The sequence below is a fragment of the Mixophyes fleayi genome, chromosome 1 (assembly GCF_038048845.1).
Source record: "Mixophyes fleayi isolate aMixFle1 chromosome 1, aMixFle1.hap1, whole genome shotgun sequence".
NCBI classification, from domain to species: domain Eukaryota; kingdom Metazoa; phylum Chordata; class Amphibia; order Anura; family Limnodynastidae; genus Mixophyes; species Mixophyes fleayi.
This window is the reverse complement of record NC_134402.1, coordinates 179,750,425-179,773,586: the sequence shown is the minus strand read 5'-3', so window position 1 is coordinate 179,773,586 and position 23,162 is coordinate 179,750,425. Positions and strand designations below refer to the sequence as shown.

General features: G+C 39.3%; 1 protein-coding gene across 2 annotated transcripts in view; it reads right to left on the bottom strand.

Annotated features, from left to right (window-relative positions):
• The window catches only part of CSGALNACT1 (chondroitin sulfate N-acetylgalactosaminyltransferase 1), a 342,472-nt gene that overhangs the window by 84,239 nt on the left and 235,071 nt on the right, over positions 1-23,162 (bottom strand). For both annotated transcript variants that reach the window (XM_075204577.1, XM_075204578.1), the window contains one exon: positions 9,343-9,559. In XM_075204577.1, the coding sequence (XP_075060678.1) occupies positions 9,343-9,559 (217 nt within the window). The remainder of the gene's footprint in view (positions 1-9,342; positions 9,560-23,162) is intronic.

Below are 23,162 nucleotides of genomic sequence, written 5' to 3'. Positions count from 1 at the left end.
GGGAGCTGGGAGATGGGGCGGTAATTTATGAGAGAGTTAGGGTCAGAATTCTGTTTTTTTTAAATGGGAGTAATCACTGCATGTTTGAATAGTGATGGAAAAATACCAGTAGAAAGAGATAGATTACAGATTTTAGTTAGAGGGGGAATGAGCACAGGAGACAGGGACATACCAATTTGTGAGGGAATGGGATCAAGAGGACAGGAGGTAGAGTAGGAAGATGAGAAGAGAGTAGAAACTTCCTCTTCATTTGTGGGATCAAATGAAGAGAGAGTGCCAGAGGGTGCTACAAAGGAATTGAGCAGATTGCTTGTCAAGGGAGATGATATCATTTCAAGCCTGATCTTATCAATTTTGTCCTTGAAATAGGAAGCAAGATCCTGTGCACTGATGGTAGTTGGAGGATTTGGGGCAGGAGGATTCAGAAGAGAGTTAAATGTGTTAAAGAGGCGTTTGGGGTTAGAAGCCTGAGCATAGATGAGAGATTGGTAGTATGCTTGTTTAGCAGTGTCCAGAGCATTTCTGTAGGAGTGGTAGATATCAGTATATGTGATGAAATCATTAGAGGCACAAGATTTACGCCAGTGACGTTCTGCTTTACGAGAAAGTTTTTGTAGAGTTCATGTTACTGTAGTGTGCCACGGTTGGCAACGAATTCTACGCAAAGTATGTAGTGTCGCTGGAGCTACTTGATCCAGGGCAGTTGCTAGGGTTTGATGAAAATGGGGTACTGCCCGATCAGGGGAGGAGAATGTAGAAATTGGGGAGAGAAGGTGTTGGAGAGAGGTGGAAAACTGTTGATAATCAATAGCGTTGATATTCCTGCGGGTACGAGGAGGCTTGGAAGAGTTTGACACAAGGGAAGGTAAAGAACTGGGGGTGAGCGAGTAGCTAATAAGGAGCTGATCCGAGAGAGGGAAAGGAGTGTTAAGGAAATGAGAAACTGAGCATAGTCTAGAGAAAACAAGATCAAGACAGTGGCCATCCTGATGAGTAGCGGATTTAATCCACTGGGAGAGGTCAAGTGAGGAGGTTAGAGAGAGTAGTTTGGAAGCAGCATTGGAACGTGGATTAGAAATAGGGATGATGAAATCACCCATGATGATGGTGGGGATATCAGTAGATAAGAAGTGAGGGAGCCATGCAGAGAAGTGTTCAAGAAATTGTTGGTGTGGACCAGGGGGGCGATAGATGACAGCAACACGCATAGAGAATGGGTTAAAAATCCTAACAGCATGTACTTCAAAAGATGTGAATGTGAGTGATGGGACACTTGGTAGAACTGTGAATGTGCACTGTGGGGAGAGAAGTAGTCCAACCCCCCCTCCTTGTCTGCCTCCTGGTCTGGGGGTATGGGTGAAATGGAGACCACCATGTGAAAGCGCTGCAGGTGAGGCAGTGTCTGAATGCGTGAGCCATGTTTCTGTTATTGCTAGAAGGTTGAGGTTGTATGAGAGTAAGAGATCATGTACGGAGGTAAGTTTGTTACAAACAGAGCGTGCATTCCAAAGGGCACATTTAAAGGACTTTGGAAGAGAGGGGAGACAGGTTATGTGTTTGAGGTTTGCCAGATTTCTGTAGTGTTCAGATATGTGTGTGGGAGAAGTGAGGGGGACCTGGATTAGGTGATATATCACCAGCTAATAGAAGCAGGGAGGAAGAAAGGTAGGTAAGATGATTGTAAGATCTGTGTCTTTTTAGTTTCTGGCGGCAGGGTGAGGCTGTTAAAGTTATTGAATTTAAATAGCAAAAGAGTTCATGAGTGTTCACTAGAGGTGAGTGAAGTAATGAAGGGGCAATGTGGACAGAGGTGTGTGTTGCAGGATGGGTAAGGGATGATATATTCCTAAAGATAATGCCATGAAAAGAGATCAAGAAAAATATTTTGGCAAGCATTGGGACTATTCGTCAAATAGCAAAAATGAGGAATTAAAGGAATTGCCTAATTGCAATGTCCAGTGTAATCAGATAAGTAGTGCAGAGCTAGGCTGCAGCAAATGTAGTGTATTCCTGGATATCTGGATAGTATAAAATAATGTGGGGAGCCATGTGGGGGAGTGGGGGATTCAATCTCAAAGTTCCTCTTCTCCTTAGCCATTCCACAGAGTATTTGTAAACTCACATTTTGTAACATTTATTCATAGTCTATGAATAGATCTAGAATGTCAATGGTCATTTCATTTGTGTGTGTGACATGGTTGGGCTATGACAGCAAGTATTTTGTGGAACAGTTTTGAAAATATTGTTCATCTCTATCTCAAAGCTACCGGTGGCTGTTTGTCAAAGTCACACATATCATCGAGAATGATCTGCTGTTCAAAACCATAACTTAAAAAATCTAATTTGCAAAGAGGACATGGTAGACTTCACTTACACAGTATTATACTTGGTAGACAAAGATTCCCTGCAAGTATGTTTTCCATCAGTTGTCCTTCATCCATTTGCTTTCAATTCTGACAAACCATGCAGCAATTATAACCTGCCCTTTATTTTTCAAAGCACTTAGAAGAAGCACAGCAAGCCCATTTATTACAGTGACCTGACTTCAGATGTCTATTGCTTGATGGCTGTCAACAGAAGGCAAACTACAGACGGGGATCAGCAGGAGTTACACACCTTTCTGCACTGTTGCTTGCTACTGAGCATGGTTTCTCTGTGGTTCAGCAAAATTAAAGGTCGCAGCAAAAAAAGTTAATTAACCAATTTCTTGTGGTTTGTGATGAAAAATGGATTTTCTAAAAATAACTCGGTTTAGAAAATCACAGTAATAAAATGAAAGTCACATGGGGCATGCTTCACAGCCCAACTTGTTTGTATACGTCTACCGCTAAGGTTAATGCTGTATTATTAAAAGGTTCCTAAAACACACAGATGCAATTATTTTGTGCACAAGTTCCATTAGTTGGTTCATTATAGTCTGTAATGCTTCTTGTTTTATTAATAACTAAAACCAGCTAACATTATTTGCGAGTTAGAAATACTTGGCTACCATTTAGATATTGAATTTGAAATGATAAGCACATTAGTTTGCTATGAATATTCAAGCAAAACAGTAAGCAGCAGCTAATATAGCCTATCCATCAGGATTAATTTGACTTGCAAATTTTTAAAGTTAAAATAACAAATATAGGGTTGTTATTCCCATCCATCAGCAAATTTGAACTTAGCTTGATTTCTTATAACAGTGGTTCCTAACCCCTTTTTTTACACTGGGAACCTCCTACAGATTCCATCCCCCCCTCCCATCTGCTGCCCCCTGGTAACCTCAAATGTTTTGCAGCACTTCACCACAATCACCACCACACTGTGATTTTGGTTGCTCCTGAAATCTGATATATGTAAAACCAATTTTGATCTTAGTCATATTTTATTTTCCTGGATTTTGAGTGATTATCTCTTTGTTGGTAATTAAGATGTTTTGGAGGGTGCTTGGGGCCATTTAGATTTAGAAGTTGATGTTGCTGCATTTTGTGTGTGTTTCAAGGCTAACATTTTTCTTCCCTTGTTAAAACAACAATCAATTGTCAATTATAGCCAGAAATAGGTGATTAGCTCTTTTTGTTTATATTTGTTATTAACTAGGTAGGAAACATGGTTTTATTCTTGTTGAAAAGTGTATCCTTTTCTGGTTAGTGAAAGCATGCACTTCAGGCAGTGGTCTGCAATTACCCAGCCAAGGGCGTCTTAATAAATGAATGGCCTGTGTGCAACATTAGTTCTTTGGACCCCCACCCTTGATAAAAATGCAAATAAAGGTGCACACATATTCAAGCTAAGCAAAAAACGACACACCTTCATAATCTATCTATAATCATCGGTGATAATCGTTTTTCCGATTACCACTATTCCGACATGGAGAATCCCTACAATTAAAATCCAAAATTATGAAAAACCGATTTCAAAATAAACAGACTTCACTGCACTGCAGGCTGATGTCATTGCGACGTCGATCAATAGAAATTTAAAGCGGCAATGTGGGGACCCCTAAGGTTAAGTAAACACTTAACCCGACATTGCCGCTTTAAAATTCTATTGACAGACATCGCGATGACGTCAGACTGCAGTGCCGAACACTTCTTTAATCGGAATCACTTGCTGTCAGCATGGTGCTTTCATCGGAGATGTCCAGCGTCGGGTTGAAGGTAAGTATGTTTATTTTCAAATCGTTTTTTCCTAATTTCGGATTTTAGTTGTAGGGCTTCTCCATGTCGGAATACTGATAATAGGTAAAGCGTACCCAACCCTATAACCATACAAACACTTAACTCTGTAAACTAGTATTCAGGGACCATCAACATGAGAGAAACCACAGCAATCTTCATATTTATTAAACAACAATGTATTACCATTAGTGTAGCTCAAACTTGCAAAAATAATTTAAATGGGATAGCATAAAACATCTGGCCAAGAGTTATTTCACATGCAGAGATACATGTTTTGACAAAGCACATAAGACATGAAAACATACCTACTAATGTCCTATCATAGTGAGATACTGATTTCCATCATGCGCTCCCCAGGTGTCAAATAACTCACACAAACTTCATCTTTATATTTAGTATAACAATGTTGCTGATTAATTTATATCATTAATATCTAAGGACCTGTCAGTGACAATAAGAAATAAGCAAATTATACTTATCTATACTTTCATTTCCTAGAAATACTCCATGGCAGCCATTACTGATTGGACATCACATATTCAGCTAAGTAGAGACAGGAAAAAAAAGTTGACACCCAGGAAGGTATATAATCTGACTCCTCCTTCCATAGTGATAAACACTGCTGGTTCTGCACGAACACTTACTTGGAGTGTCAGGATATGGTGTGATACCCCAGGGCCGCCGAGAAGGGGGGGTACTATTTACATGCTCATAGATACTCAGATGCCCCCAGGTCTTAACTCTATTGTAGTGCAAGTTTATTAACAACATCACAGTGGCAAGGCAGGAGGAGGGAATCCAGATGATAAAGCTGAGGTCAGGGGTCTGAAGCAAACATAGTAGAAGGGAACAGGCTAAATGGTCAGGGCTGGCAGCAAGCAGGGGTGTCCGAAAAACAAGCCAAAAGGTCAGGGTCACCAGAACGTAAGTAGAATCCAGAAACAGGCTAGGGGGTAACAATGAGAGGACCAATTAATAGAGAGGCATAGTATTCACAGGAACATGGGCAACAGAACAGGAGCAGGTCAGCAACAGACACAATCCACGCTATAACCGGCAAGGAGGCTAAGCCCTCCCTGCCTTAAATACTCAAGGTGACAGATCAGGGGAAGGGGAAGAGGTGTATCCCATTAAGCCCCCAGCAGGTGTATAATACTGCTAATTAGCCCACAGGCTCTGGCTACACTACAGCATATTATTGCGCGCGCGCCCGGCTGTCCAGCGTTGCCGAGACTCAGTGCTGAGAGGAACAGCATCTCTGCCGTTACCGGAAATCTCGGAAGTGACGTCCCAGCTGTTGTTATGACAGCCAGGACGCAAGTAAGAATCGAGCGGCGTGGAGCCGACGCTCGTAATAGTATACTGCTGTTCTATTCTTCTCGTTTGCATTCCCTTATTGGTATCTGCTGCATTTGACTGTGCTCAAAATCTACAAACTATCTCTCTCTCTCTGGCTATTATGTACACTTTCTGCCCTGTGTGCACGGCAGTAATATTTCTAGCCCAATTGGGGTTTCTCCCATCCAGGCAAGCACTTAACAATATCAGACATACAATCGACACAATTCATAACAAAACCTTCACTGGTGCTTGCCCTGGATATGGAGAAAGCCTTGGAGAGGGTGCCATGGTCATATATGGCTTTAAACACTTTGGCTTTTTTAGGCTAATTTATGAAGGCCATCAGCGTGCTTTAATAGAATCCCTCTACAACCGATGGCTTTACCTCCAACCCCTTGTCTAACGGCACCAGACAAAGTTATCCTTTCTCTCCATTAATATTTGCCTTGATTATCGCACTCCTGACCAGCACAATCAGAAATAATCCTGACGTTTTCACAGACAATGTTCTTCTCTCCCTTACTAAACCATTGTTATCACCACCCTAAATTCTTTACGGAACTGTCGGATTTTGGTGAAGTTTCAGCATGCAAGGTCAATAACGACTAACATGAGGAGTTACCTGTCTACCTTCCTGATCATTTGAAAAAGTTCCTCAAATTGACCTTTGACTTCCAGTGGCGAACCGACTTAGTCAAGGGTCTAGGGGCCAAGATTGCAAAAACCTATGACTAACTCTATAAGGCCAATTGTCCTCCACTCTTTCACAAAATTAAACAAGACATTCTCCACTCCATAGAAAACATTTTATTTTGTGGATAGGTAGGGTTAACGAACTCAAGATGAAGGTCTTACCTAAAATCCTCTGCCTGTTCCAGACCATGCCTTTACCTGTGCCGCTTCAGACTTTCGTCACCCTTCAAGCTACATGCAACAAATTCATTTGGAACTATAAAAAATCCAGACTAAAGAGAGATCTGCAGGCTAGGGCTTCTGTGTCCGGGTGCCTTGGCTTGCCTCTGGTTCCACAGATACTAGAATGTCACTCTACCATTCAGTCCTTGCGCCATAAACCCCATCACCTGATACTCATGCATCAGAATGGGAAGCTGACCTAGGAACTTCCCTCAGGTAGAAGACATGGGACAAAATCTATGCTAGAATCATGAAGTGTTCTATAAGTGTTGCAATAAAGGAAAAGTCCTTACTAGGTTGTACCTGGTCCCTGCACACCTGCTTAAAATCTGGCCAAACTCTTGAAAAATCTGTTGGAGAGAGTGTGGCCAGACAAACAGCTTTAGGCACATCTGACGGTCCTGTCCGATATCATACCCTTCTGAACTGAAATATTGTCCCTTACTGCACATGTCATTGAGCTCTCCCTTCAGCTGTCCATTACCAACTTGCTCTTTTATGCCCCTGTCCAAAACATAGATAAATCTCTTGACAAACTGATTTTACAAATATCTTGCACCATGAAATATCAAATCGATCGGAACTGGAAAAATCGATTGATCTCAATGACAAAATTTCTTTCCAGTTAAGTAAATGGCATAGAACAGTACAAATAGGTGTTACAGTACTAATCAATAAAACAGACAAATGTGGTGCGCGGAGTTGTAAGGAACTCTCCAGTAGGAAAAGTGGAAAAGGAGAGAGGAGGCAGGTGAGCAGAGATCATTCATTTAGCAATATCATTGTAATCTTGATGGGGATGTATTACAAACAGATTTGTACCAATGAGACCAGATTGTATGATGTTTTTGTAAAGTTTCTCCTGTCTTGTACATAAATCTCTCATGTTTCCATAGATCATTAACAAGTGCAATTTAGTTATATATACTAGGTTCCCTTTGATGCTATCCCACACCAAGCGAGTATAACCTTAACCAGTGTTGCTAAATTAAATATAAATTTAAATAGTAGTTTGTTAAAACACTCTTCCAGAGTAAAGCCAAAGAGGAATATCTGCACAAAGCAGGGGCTGCTGCCACTGTTAAACATATACACTTCCACACACCATCCCAAAATACAAGCACCACTGAGCAGCTCCAAAGCATGCGCCAAAGAGTAACCGGGAGGGTGTTACATTTGGGGCAGTTGTAGAAGAAAATGTAGAAGTGCACTTGTTGGAACTTTAGGCAAGTGGTGGCCTCATTTGTGCCCCAGAGCATCAGACTCCAATCTTCATCAGAAATGTCATCGAAATCTTCCGCCCACTTAGGTCTAAGGGGTTGCAAGGACTTCTGGTGACAGCCTTATATGAGCCTACCTTGTGCAGGATATCTTTCATAGAAGAGTCTACAATTTGAAGAGTGCCCTCACCAAATTGGGATCTAAGAGGATGGGACAGTTGTAAATACCTAAATATAGGCAACTTGGTGATTGAGAATTCAAGTTGAATGATTTCAAATTATTATTTGCATAACCCTGACCAAGGGTATAGATTCCCACTCTTTGACATACTACATCTGACCTTGGCAAATTCCCGAAGTACCACCCCTCTCATAAACTTGTGAACTAATGACCAAACTTCAGAAGCCTGCCTTATAATAGGAGCTACTCTTTGGAAGTTTTGACTTGCCAGAAGTAGCTACAATAGCCTTAGGGAAGGATCCACCTGCTTGCCCTTGGTGAGTCAGGGAGCCAATTAGTTAGATGGGTGAGATGGGAGGTGAGATTGTAGATTCTAAGAGTAGGGAGAGCTAGACCATCTGTATTTTTAGACCTATACAATGTTATAATTTTAACTCTCGCTCTCTTATCACCCCACACCAGCAACATTATATGGCAGTTAATATTTTGGGAAAAATTGTTTGATAAACTGGGGAGTATAAAATATTTGGGCTGTATGATCATTTTAATCAAGTTAATTCTCCCAGTTTTTCCAAGAATAACACTAATGGTACTCAGTCACACGGACAGTATTGAGTTTAACATAATCAAGGGCAAAATTGGTTATCCATATACCCAGATATTTGAACATACTCGTTCACAACTGCGAGTGACATATGCTTACCCCATTTGGGACCATCCAGCCTAGTGGGAAAATATTTGTTTTAGTCCAATTTATTCTGAGGCCAGAAGTAGTTCCAAATGTGTACAACATTCTGAGAAGGTTAGTCACAGATTCCTCAGGATCTGCCAAAAATAATAACATGTTGTCTGCGTATAATGCTATGCTATCAATGGTGTCCCAATCTGCAGGACTTTAATATCTGAGTGAGAGTGTATGAGGCGGTTGAGAGTGTATGAGGGACGCAAGCAGCTCTAGGGCAAGGGGAGTGGCCATTTTTCCCTTTGTGAATGAGATCCAGGGAACACACACACAATCTCCATGCAAAGATAGCTCTGGTCACAATTAAAATCAAAGCTAGGAGGATTTCATCACTAGGCCCCATACAAAAGTTTGGGGACATGGGGGTGTGCAATGCTAGTCCATCGTCTAGTGGCCCCCGTTCTGCTCTTTTCATGTTCAGGGACCATTGCTTTCGCTGTGAAGCCCTGTTTGGGGTTTCAATTCAAAAATGAACACCAAACACATGCTCAGCAGAGCAGAATGAGGCCTCAGCAGTAGATTAACAGATTAACCGGCATCACCAGGCCCTGCTCACCTCTGGCAACCAGGTCACCAAACACCCTGCAACTGTGGTTGTACCACCCAGGAAACAATGCTAACCAATGTGTCACTGAGTCACAATAAAAGGATATTTCAACAAGATTAATTTTGTCTTTAATTTAAACAAAGTTTAAATTGTACAGCAGACTCTAGTCACTAATTAAACTATGGAAGCAATACTTAAATGGATTGGCTGATATAAGATGAAAACCGTCGTACCTGAAATTTTGCATGAACTGCTGAAACTTGTCAGTTCTTCTTGCCAAAGGGACAATGATATTCACAAGAACATTGGCCGTGTTCAGCTTCTCATTCTTGACTTTCACAATAGGTCCAAATGGTCGAAAGAGAATGATGCGTTTAAATTCTTGACTTCTATCACCTTTAAAAGACAGTTCATACAATGTTCCTTTATCACGTTCTGTTCTATAAATACCTAGAAATGAATAAAATAAAACATTAGAAAGTCTTAAATAGGGTCTCAGAGAGATCAACCTTAGTACTGTATAACTGTGAAGGTACAGTTGCTCTGCAGACACATGGCATTTATATGGAGGAGATTATCAGACAAAGGGGTCTATTTAAGAAATGGTGAAGAGCCAAAATGCAGATGTAAATGATGGCAAAAGGCTTTTTCGATGCCTTTTGCCATTTAAGAAAGGGTTAGTCTACAGTAAATTTTTCTAAAGTAGCTAACCTGAAAAAACTGGATAAATCCTTGTTGCATCTCTACTGATTTTGTGCTATAAGGGTTGTTTAATTGCACCAAAAGTCTATTGTGATAAATTTGTCTAGATAATTTGCTGCAGCAGCATTTGGTGTAATTGTCTAATTAACCCGTTCGCAACTGGTTGTCTCTCAAAACAATTTATCCAGTGAAACCCATTTCACTGATGCACAGTGCCTAACTTCACAATGAGATATATTTATTCAGTAATCTATGTGCTGTAGTGATTTATGGCTGCATATTGGAGATAACGTTGAAACAAGATTCCTAAATTGTTCTTTTTTTGTGACATGTTAAATAACCTTGTATATTGAAAGTCTAGTGGTATTACTTTTCTACAATACTGCTGCTTATCTGCCATGTTGGTAAAACCTTACGCCGCAAGAGAATAAAGCCACAAATTTATGCAGTTTTAGCCCTGTGTCCCTTGTTTCATTCCAACACTATTGGGAAAACCTTTGCCTCTCTACCATTCCACCGGGCCTGTGGAATCCTATCTTACACTACTTCTGGAGTGTCAACCATTCGCCCCATTACATGAACCCAATTAACAGAGCTTACCACTGTCCCAATAGACATATATTTGCATTTTGCAACAAAGTCATGCCACTATAGGAAGGCAGTATGGTCTTTTTCTATGGTATCCAGCTGAAATGCGCATAGCCCATTTTCTATTCAACCACAGCAATAGGCTGCCAGTGAAGAGGGAATGTACTTTGTAGAGGGGAGGCGGGAAGTGGGAGGGGGGTAAACATGGTCCTTCAAGAGCAGCCTGGCACAGTAAATTGCAGCGCTGCTTGTTCATGTACCGATGCGATTTGTAATAGTACATATTGAGGGCTACCATGCTGGGGTCATAAATAGGTCCCAAGATATATGAAACAAGGGTGAGGAAAAAAATTGTTAAACAGTGTAGGCATTGCATCTGCATTGGGTCCTGGGGATGAATGAAGCTACTCTGTTGGGATTGCATTTGTTGGCCCATTAATGTTTTGAAAGGGGTTCAATGGCTTGAAATAAATACATGAATGGAGATAATGGAAATATACATAAAAAAGGAAGAGAACCAAAGAATGGGTAAATACAGCAATGGAGATGCCAGCTTACAACTAAAGCTTTCTATTGCTCAAATTTTTCCATGAGTTTCCTTTATATGGATTGATGTAATCATAGTCTAAGACATCAAAAAGCAGAATAATTCTGACATACAACATTTAACTGGAATAATAATAAGCATAGAACATTTGGGGGGGGGAAAGGAATTCTTTCATAATACAAATATTAAGGGATCCGTTTGTAGCATGTGACAATTAAAAGAAACCATCTTGTACAGTATACAAACATGAAACACCTGGAGTATGAATAGCTAATAGGTGATGATCACATGTTCTGTACATATTTATTGCAAAGAAAGGAGTTCATCCGCATTAACTTTATTTCTCCTATACAATGATATATGACATACAGTTTGAAAATAGTCCTACCATACGCACAAATATGGATTCTGGCCTATTTTAGCATCAAGACACATAAAGTATCTACCTACACTTATTTAATAGATGACCGTTTTAAGAGTTCTCATTTTCTGAAATAAGTAAAATAAAGAGATACAAGTAAATAAATTATGATAAAAATTATGCATTCAGCTTATATAAAATTGAAGAGAGTAATAAATCACCCCTTATTCAGTGTATTTCTCACTAAAAAGGGAGAGGTGTGCCTGTGAAAATGACTTGCTGAGTAATTTATTAACACATTTCTGTTTAAACAGGGACATCCTCCCCAGAATATAACTAGATGCAGAATTTGGGAATGACAGATAACAGGATGCCAACTTTCTTACTCACATTGATCACACATCTGTGTGAGTTTCCTTTAAATGGTTTAAAACAATCACAGAGCAGGATATCCAAGAGCAAAAGATTTATGACAGAAACTATTTTACTTGAACTGTAATGAGCTTGTTGTCAAAGGATATAGCAGACCCAAAAATAGAATGGACGTCATCTACGGGAGCAAAACTTCAGCCCTGCAGAACAAATACAGCTGTGGACCTGTTGTGTGGATCAATTTTCTCAAGTTCAACTAGATTTTCACCGGGAAGTTTTACAGATGGACACAGAAGCAGAAGTTTGCATAGACAGAATCATATTATTATTGTTATTATCATATTTACAGCATATCTGTAATTTGCTGCCAGATTATAATTGTCTCTAATTGTTAGAAGATTAATTCCTCCAAAATTAGGTGGCTGCTGTAAGTGTAACAGTGATGGTGTTTGTTAAATCAAATAAACTTCTGAAAAGCTTGTTTAAGAACTTTAAAATCTTGTTTAGTGAATATACTTGGCAGCATTTGTTTAGGATATAATAATCATGGAAAACTTAACATTTTAATTAAGTATTTATGAATGACACAGGAAGTAATCAATTGCAAACATATTGTTGGTTTATAGCTTTAAATAATTGGATATTGAGCCCTAGATAATTAAGTGACATGGTATTCAACTTGTATTGAAATGTGCTATTCCATCCTTTCTTTGCCATTGGCAAGAGTGCCAAGTAAGTCATACATTTAATGAGATAAAATAGTTCCCTGGCACAATGTAGAAAATAAAAAATAATAAATAGGCATAACACCAAACATCATCAACACATTCCACTATATCAGGGAGATTAAGAGCGTGGGACCCCACTGTTACTGTGTGGCATGACCAAATCAATGCCCTGGTTAGTCAGTGCAGGGGTTGTGTTGCTATTGAGAAAGTGAATAAAACAATTCTCAGAGTGACCCCTCTCCTAAGCTACCAGGACTAAAAAGTGCTGGGCCTCTTCCTGCTACTCTGCAGTAACATTTTTAAATGCAGCACTTTCCATTAGTGTGCTACCATGGAGATCATGATTGATGCTGAAAGGGTAGAGTACCTGGAGCCACTATAGCAAGGGTTGTTGCTAGGGTTTGATTAAGATGTGGGAATGCCCGATCAGGACAGGAAAATGGATAAATTGAGAATATAAATATTTGCAGAGATGGAAGTTGTTAAAAATTAAGGGTTGAGATTTCTGCAGGTTCGGTAGAGTTAGAATGCAAAGAGAATAAAGTGGTGGAGGACAGCTTGCATGTGACCAGGTAACTGTCAGAGAGAGGGAAAGCAGTGTTAATAAATTCAGAGACTGAGCAAAGCCCTGTAAGGCAGTGACCATCACACAATGATTAAAAGAGTTGGTCCATAGAAATTTAGAGAGAGTAGTTTGGAGGCACAAGGAGAATGTGAATAGTCAATATTGATGTTGAAACACCTATGACGATTATGGGGATTTCAGAGGATAAGAAATGAGGGAGCCAGACAGAGAAATTTTCAAGGAATTGTTGGTGTGGTGAAGGAGGGCAATAGATGACAGCAATACACAAAGATAAGGAGTTGAAAATCTGGAGAGTATATATATAATAGATGGTAACATAAGTGATGAAACAGTTGGTAGAACTGTAAATGTGCAATAAAAGGAGTAATCCCATCCAAACTCCTTGTCTGCTTCCAAGGCTGGAGGTGTGGATGAAAAGCGGGTGAGGCAGTGTCTGAAGTTTCTGTTATTGCCAGAAGGTCACGGTTGTTTGAGAGGAAGAGGTCATGGATGGAGGTTAGTTTATACAACCAGAGGGTTGGATGCACACTGGGTATAATTTACACAAAAAAAAAAATGACATAATTTCTGCTACTTTCATTTATACACAAGAAGGAATATATGTTATCTGCTGTATTTTACCAAGCATAATAGTGAATGTGTCTTGTGCTATTTATCATCATCAGTTATTCATATAGCGCCACTAATTCTGCAGCACTGTACAGAGAACTCATTCACATCAGTCCATTGAAGTTTACAGTTTAAATTCCCTTACATACATCTATACATACACATATACAGAAAGAGACTATAGCATCAATTTGACAGCAGCCAATTAACCTACTAGTATGTTTTTGGAGTGTGGGAGGAAACCAGAGCACCCAGAGGAAACCCACGCAAACAGGGAGAACATACAAACTGCACATGGATAGGACATTGTTAGGAATCAAATTCATGGCCCCAGTGCTATGAGGCAGAAGTGCTAACCACTTAGCCACCGTGCTGCCCCAAAACTAATGTTAACAAACTTTTCTTGTGCTCATGACCTGGTTGTGCGTATGCATGGTATGCGTTCCTGACAGAACTGGACTCATCTTGAGATGACTCAGAATTGGCATATAGGAACAAATGCTCTATTTTTTTTTTAAATTACACCCATTATGCAACTAACCTCAGCATCAGGGGCTTTGCCAGTAAATAATAAGATAAGTTCTAGTGATGCTCATTACTGAAAACAGACCATGTGTGAGCTGATTGGTCAGCTGGTAGCTGATATACGCTGATAACACCTTGCTAGTGTAGTCATACAATGTGCATCACTGATCAAGACTTTAACATGGGTGAGTACATACATTACAATTACAGATCTGATTTGAATAAGATGTGTCTCAGATAAATTGAATTTCAGAGTACATACTGAAGCAAGTAAATATAGAAAGTAGAGTGGTTTCTAGTGAGACAGCTCTCCAGTGTATAACTGCTTAGTTTACCTCTGCCGCTGAGTTATTCACTATGATGTTTCATGGACATTGAGTTGTTTTTCAGCATCCAACTGCTCAGACCATTAAAACATTGAATACAATGTGTAGTCCTTGTGAAACTCAAATTACATTCATCTAAAGCATCGCAGCTGCTGCTTTAACTATTATATAGTTTCTTCTAACCGAGCCTGCAGTAAATGCCAATTTCCCCATCTGTAATGCTCACTGCATTCTTCACTGATGACAATATGCTTTACAGCCAAACTGGCCACTAACTTGTAGACCTGTGCAAACATTCTTGATTGTATCAACGCCTAGAAGATAGTTGCAGTTGAAACACTGTATTTCTCTGTATATTGTGAGTGTAAGTGTAAATATACCCTCGTTAACATGCCTGTGGCTTTTTCACCAGAGCAGACTAACAAATATTGAATTAAAAGTAAGAAACAATGACTGGTGCCATTCTATAACTGAGTGCAGTGAAATGTAGTGTCACAATTGAGAAACACACAAGACCTCATTTTCAAAGCACACTCAAAGTGCAGTCAAAAGCGCTTTTATTTTGCACCCTACACGCAACAAGGTGCATGTCAATTCTCTACTCATGGAATATACCTGCTTAAATTATTTATGTGTGCAATAGGGTGAACACTTTAAAAAGTGCCCTGTGCAAACACCACATCAAAAGTCTAACCTCCTACCAGTTTAGTACCACTCCTTTTATTAAATTAATCTTTTCTGTTTTTGTTTTAAAATACTGCTCAGTTTATCCTCATCTGTGTCTTAAATTTGGAGAGTGAGGGGACCTTTAACATGTGGAAATGGATGTGTCCCCCTCTACAAAGCAAGGAATGTACCTAAAATGCACAATAACCTTTTTATCTCAATTCAATATCCGCAAATCTTATTTTTTCACTAATCCACAGAACACCCAAAATCTTATGCCTATGTTTGGGTAGTAAAATGACGTCCTATTCTAACTTAGGCCTGTAGTCTCCAGACTACAATTTATAATAATTAGAATAATGATCATTACAGCATGTTCATCTTGGAATAAATATCTACATTGTCCCTGAAATCTACTCAAGGATACCTTCTATTTTTTAAACAAATGGGACCACATCCCTTCTGAACAAAACAGCCTGTTTTGTAACACACAGGATTATGCTTACCAATTCATTGCACATTATACAACGGTGCACTAGTGCAGGAAAAAGGTTCAGGACATCATCTTCATCATCATCATCATCATCATCTATTTATATAGCGCCACTGATTCCACAGTCACATCAGTCCCTGCCTCATTGGAGCTTACAGTCTAAATTCCCTAACATACACACACAGACAGAGAGAGACTAGGGTCAATTTTGATAGCAGCCAATTAACCTACTAGTATGTTTTTGGAGTGTGGGAGGAAACCGGAGCACCCAGAGGAAACCCACGCAAACACAGGGAGAACATATAAACTCCACACAGATAAGGCTATGGTGGGGAATTGAACTCACGACCCCAGCGCTGTGAGGCAGAAGTGCTAACCACGTAGCCACCGTGCTGCCCCACAGGATATCACAGAACGGCATTACCACTGTGGGCCCACATGTTTACAGCTTTGTAGGGGACCCTTAACACTTAAACAAATTACCTTTCAGACACGGAGATACCCATGTGTTACTCAGAGTTAAAGAGAACACATGGTTTTACACTGTCATTTTTCAGCATAACATTTTAAACATATGAGCATGTGGTAAAGATTATCCTCCAACATTGCAGGGGTGTGATTCTTGTCTTAATTAATTCTTCAAGCATGTCAGCCATCTATTTACAGTGATGATAATTACAGTGATACAAAACGTAAATTTGTCTAGTTTACATCTGATTTACCACAAACAGCTTCAGCTTGGCAAGAATTACATGTAACATTATTCATGTGGCAAGACAGTCTCTCGTACTGCCAAGGAATAAAATAAAGCATGCTTTGCCTTTCTAGAGCTACCATACCGATTAACGGGATGATGTGAACAAGTTCTAAAGCCTTGTGTACTACACACCATATTTCCATTAGTTCTTGTCACTTATTAAAAGCTACATTAACATGCTACAGAATGTTTTTGTGAAATTTGCCACCTGTTACAGATCATCTAAATACCAGTGTATTAAAGCATGACCATGTTACTTTTATCACCGTAGATACCATTTGTAATGGTACCATTTTGGAAATACGAGCAAATGTTCTTGTGGATTTAAGTCCTTTACTGTTTAGGTCATACTGGTATTTTTCTATCTGCACAGGCCCTAATGTTTTCCTCATTCCCCTTCTTATGTTTCATTTTAATTGGTTCGATACCATTTTTCTAACAAGTGTAAACATCAAAAGACCATCTGTAAAAGAAGTGTTAGGCTAGATTATGATGAGAGAAAATTGTTAGTTTCAGCGGATCGACATATGAGCAATTGTGCTTCAGTAACACAATTATTCACAGTGTGGGCATGCAAACGGGACTCAAAGAACATATCTTACCCTATAAGGTATAACCAATAATTTCACCACTAAACGCAACATATTTGACCTACCCCCACATTAAAGATTTTCCTTTTGTTTTTCTCACTATATTTCTCATTGACAGTCATTCATGTTTCATATAACTGCTGAGGTGTGCTTATGTGTATGCATATTTGTGCTTTACTTGAGGTGAACTTAAATCCACATTTAAGTAAGTCCACTACAGACTCACTCTTACACCTCACACTTAGACCTTTATCATTGTCCTGGCTATATCACATCAATTCCTAGACAATTTCCCATTCAAACTAGTGACTATTACATCCCGATTGATGACCCATATTTCTCTTGCTACAACATGTATCTCTTTAAACTCTTCTTTTGGACTTACCCAGGTTCCCAGTTCTCCTGCACCTGAAGATCATCCCTATTTCTTGACTTTCATGTCCAGACATATTCACAAAACAACATAACCAAACAGTTACATGAAGCTGCCTTAGACCAAGAACCCAATTTCAATATCTTTCGCTTCTGGAGGTGCCAACAGCAAATTTGGGAACACCAAACAAATACGATATCTCCATATGTGCTTTCCTGCAGATTTCCTTTACTAAAAAAAATATTCTCAGATCCTACACTCATATCCTTAACCAAGCAAAACAGACCTATATTGTCCACTAATCCATGAACTCTTTTCAGCATACTCAACTCACTTCTGATCAAAACTATTTAAAATATTGGCTTTTACTTAAAGGAAAAAATACAGTGTTCATCAGAAGATTCTATAACAATCTCCAAACACCACTTTTTCACATCATCATTTATTTGTATAGCGCCACCAATTTTGCAGTGCTGTACAGAGCACCTGGAGGAAACCCACGCAAACACGTGGAGAACATACACAGATAAGGCAACGTCTTAAAACAATCTCATGACCCCAGTGCTGTGAGGAGGAAGTGCTAACCACTAAGACACCGTGCTGCTAACAACTTCTGCAAACATCCTCATGTAGTCTATTTATATTTGGTCTTGAGTCTAAATATGAATTATCTACCAGAGGGCATTAGCCTTGTGCCCTATTAATACCCTCTGGATCTCACTTCTCGTTCATTCTTACTACCACCGATTCCGCATCTATTGGAATCTGTGACCTTTCCTCCTCATCTGGATATTTTCCATCTTCTTTTAACTATGTATTGATTACTTCCATCCTATAAAATATATTCTCTCACTCAAGCTACCCCCGTGTATCTTCACTTCCTTTTGCTTCAAAACTCATTGAATGCCAGCCTATCTCCTGCTCACTCTCAATGAGGATTCCATGCACTTCAGTAAAAAACTGTTTCAGTTGAATAAGGTTTGTAATGATCTGCTAACTCTAAGGAACATTACGCTCTATTAATGGTTATGGATCTATTTGCTTACTTCTACTAATGGTGATCATACTTAATGCAAGCAAAGCCATGATTTCAAGACAATATTTAATTCACTATTCCTGTAGTGTCACTTTGGAGTACCCCTCTGTATTTATACAACAATTAAGTTTGGCTTTTAGTACTATCTCAGGGATGATTATATCCAACTTTTGCATGGAATCCTCTCAGCTGGCTCCCGTCATGGCATCTGTATATCTAATCTGCACTGGCTGTCTGTTTTTCCCAGGAAACAATTTAAAGTTCTGGTTCTCATTTCTTCTGTTTACCACCCTACATTATCTGTCAATGACCTATGCCTATTAACCGCCTTTATATCCACTTCTTACTCCAATCAACAACTCCTATGCTACACCTATCTTGGGAGGCTCTATCTGGACCAATCAGGCCAACCACAGACTTTCATAGTTTTAAGCGAATTCTTCACAAATATTTCCTAAATGTCCTGCTATAATATTAGTTTAGGCGATAACTTTATCCCCTATCACCTATACTTTCCATCCACAACTTACTTGCTCTTTATTGTCACAATAGTTACACTATCAGGGGAGGACTGGCAAATTTTCGCCCAGGGTCAAGACTCGGCTCAGCAACCTATCAGGAACATTTTAAAGGAAAACAAAATGCATGTTGCCCAGTGACCCAGCACAAGGTAGCCCACTATGGGACCTGGCCTTGGGGCAGTTGTCCCCCCAGCCCAGCCTGCCCCTGTACACTATGTTCTCATGCCCATATTATATCCTCCACAAATATCTCCCCATTTGAATTTTATTTCTTTAACCCACACAGGGAAGATTTATGTTTTTAACTTACATACAAACAAATTGTTTACACACTTAACTACCACTGACATCTAGGGCAGGGTCTAGAGAACCTCTCAGGGGTTCTCTTATCTCTATGAAATCCCTAGTGATGACCTCACTAGGTTGCTATATTGAACACTGTTAGAGGAACAAATAGTCAGGAATCCCATTGTTATGGTTCCTGGCCATTACACAGAAACCAGCAGCTGTTTATTTAACTATGTCCGGGTAAAGGAAAGTATAGGATACCAGATTATGCATTTATGCCCTGTTGTACCAAGGGGTTAAACTCCCATTTTTGTGTTCAGGCAAATAATTATTTGCATATTATAACCAACTTAAAATAATTACAGACTCAATTTGTTGTCTAGAGTCAAGAGAGGATTTTAGACATAAAAACGTGATGTTTTCTCTATAACCCAGCATTTTAATTTACTGTATACAATACTCCAATCGAGCTCAACCTTTTCGCAGTTCTGTAGTACAAGTCTACAAGCCTGTAACTCCAGAGTGATGTAACATAAGTACTTCTTGTTAGATTTAGCCTCTGGCGCCATCGCTCTTTAAGGCAACCACAGTCCTGCAGCCAATCAGTAGCCATGGGTACTGCCTCACTCCTGGCTGTTTGCCTACCAAATGCAATTTTTTTCAGCTTCTAGTCGATTGCTAAGCAGCAGTAGATTCTTAACTTAATGTTATTAGCACAAGTGTGCAGATTAATTTAGTACTATGAGACTGCTTAATTCTTATCTGTTCCCTTAGCCTTTATTAATCTCTCTCTCCCCACCATCTGTGCTGGTGATAGTTTAGTCCGAATCATTACTTACTATTGGGCTGAACTGTGTGCGTATTACTAATTCTCTGTTGTGACCTGGATTGTTTATTGGACTTTGTCTTTTCTGCTGGCAGCCTTTTCACCTTAGCCTGTATCTAGATTCTGCCTTTGACCGCCGCTTGCCCTTGACCTCTGCCTGCTTTACAATTCCATCTGGACTGCAGCCAGCATGTGACCATTGCATGACTGAATTTGCTCTTGAACCTTACCTGTCAGTAAACTTGGTGTCCTTTGCCGGAAAATCCAATGTTACTATCGTATCACGGTTACTATACTGGAAATGTTGATGTCTTAGTTTATCATGTCCAGTACTACAAATACCGTGAAGTTAATGAGCCCATACTACTATGGGTTAAGGTCTGGGGCAACTGAGTATTCGCAGACATATAGCATTATGCAAGGAATGGAGCTATTATAGGTGAAGACTATGTAAAGTGGTTCTATGAGGTCTTATTTTCTGATGGGTATTTCAATAATACCTGTTAACATCGCAACCTGCCCCAAAGCATACATTCTAAATGGCGAAACGTCCCAAATCATGGCCAGCAACAGGGGGCGGGGACTTAACAGGAACGTAGGTGGTGTTTTTAACAACTATGGCCACTTTTGAGCAGAGTTGGGGCGGGGTTTATTATGTCCCGCCTCTGGTATTCTGAATGTTGGGAGTTATGCCAAAGAGGTGAAAGAGAGCATGTTGTTAATGTTTACTTAATCATTTCCAGCATTATCATGCCATCTAGTTATTTCAGGTACATTCGTCAAATCAGTAATACAGAGCTTTTGATACATAATTACAGTAAAATAGTGGTTTTGCTTCCAATTGAAATAAAGTTAGTTTAGAAAAATATAGTGTTCACATCTACAGTCATTTGCAAAATTGTGGACTAACCATGATCCAATTGCATGTTTCATTTTATAAAGTTTACACAATATCTGAGGGGTACAAACTGAAACAGGACATATTTCTGTACATTTAATTGAGCAGTTACTATTTATTTGCTGAATTTACAAGCTTGAAATAAATAAACTTGTGAATGTGTATATTGTCTAATTTTCACTAGAACATGCTATCCATTGTATCGTGAAGATTGAAGTCAGGTGAAGATTCACTCTATTTAATTATAGCTCTTTGAAATCTACATTCTTCAAGTATTTATGTTTTTCATATGTTTAACTTTTAATATGTAATTGGCTGTGTAAAAATGTGCCCCACAGACAAGGCATGCACACAGATTTTAGCCATGGACAATTTTTTTTTTAATTTTCTTCCAACACGTTAATCTGTCTTTGTGGGAAGTATAAGAGTTAAGCCAGCCATAGCAAAAAATACAGGGGTAAAATGCCTGCTCATTGCAAGAACAATTTGTCTGATTCAAAGATTCCATGTGCAACACCTATTATATACCGCATACATTTGTTTCTACTGCCCTATGCTAGCACATACAGATCTGTGATTCATGTCCGGCCTTGAGTCACTAGCTACTGTTCTATAACACATGTTCCACTAGATATTGACCTGGAAAATGTGTGGTGATGCTGCTGTATGTTAGATATGGTACATGTGCTACCGTGTGATTATATATGGAACTTCATACTACTGGATACTGTCTGTGCTGTCATGTGTCACTAGATACTGTTCTATAATTCAGATACTCTCCTGTGCCATTGTAAACTGCTCTGGGTACATGTGCCACCAGATACTGCTCTATTATATGGTGTACCACTAGATGCTGCCCTGTGCCACTAGATACAGGTCTATGATACATGTGCTGCCCTGCGCCACTACATACTGCTGTATAATACCATATGTTCCCATGTTCTGGTCAAAACAGGAAAATAACAGCACATACAATTGGGAAATGTCTAAACTTTGAGAGCGGTTTACTAAATACAACTGCAATATTTGGCAAATGTATATGAAACTTTTCCAATACTTTCTACAACTTTCTGTTATAACTTTATGTGATGGAATCAACGTGTTATTTCAAATATTTTCAGTTCTGATAATCATTTATGGAATTGACATATAGGCCTATAAGTATATTTGTAAATGTTACTGTTAATACTGTTACTCAGAAGCCCAGACAGGAAAGATCCATTAAGAATTGAGAATCCCTTATTGCAGTGCAGCTTTAACAAACTGCGATTTGTTTATCATAATTCTAGAAACTGAACAGGATCGCGTCAGTCTTGGCTACAGGTTTCTGGATTGACTGTGCGTCACGTAATTGTTTGTAACACTGCATGGCTAAAGTGGAAATACTGAGTCATGCTGAAGACTTGCCTTCATTATTTCACATCTGGCAGATTTTCTTATATAGGCTTGAAAATAGAAAGAAAAAAATAGCCTGACAATCTGTCGACATGAACATGACATAATAAGCATATCCATCACAAAGTAGTTTGCGAAATGCATTCTGGATTTTTAGTTGGAGAAAGAAAGCACTTTGACACAATTTTACATGCTTAGCACAGTGAATAGACATTACAGAATAACACATGAAAAGAACATCGACAAATTCTATAGAATGCTGCAAGCCATCTTGGTTGGTTTATAACGCAACACTATCTCCATTGATGAAGCTTCAGGGCTTTGTTGCCCATATTACAGCAATACATATGTTGGTTGTTTTTAGTACAAATATTTCCTAGGTGGTTTATTTATTTATTCATCTATTAATAAAATTTAACATGTTATATTTATGTATCATCTGCGCAATCCTTCTTTTGTATGAGTTTAGAATGCTGCAAGCCACAATTATTGTCACAATTATATTTTATTATAACAGTAACAGAGATCCAAAGTCTCTCATGAAAAAGTCACTCATTGTAACTGCCTAACTGCAAAACCATCTATACTACAAAATAGATAATTCTCCATATTCAGGCTTTGCCACTCACACATTGGAATGTGATTCATTACTAGAGATGCTCGGCCTTGGTTTTCTGAAAACCGAACCCATCCGAACTTAGGGGATCCAAGTAGGCTCACGAGCCTGCTCGGTACTTTTGCGCATCCTCGGATCTGAATCGAGGCAAAGCGTCATTGTTGCGTTGTCGGATCTCGCAGGTTTTGGATTCCATAAGTACCTCCCTCCCCAGAAGATCCAGCGTGCTTGCTCACACAGAATCAGGGGT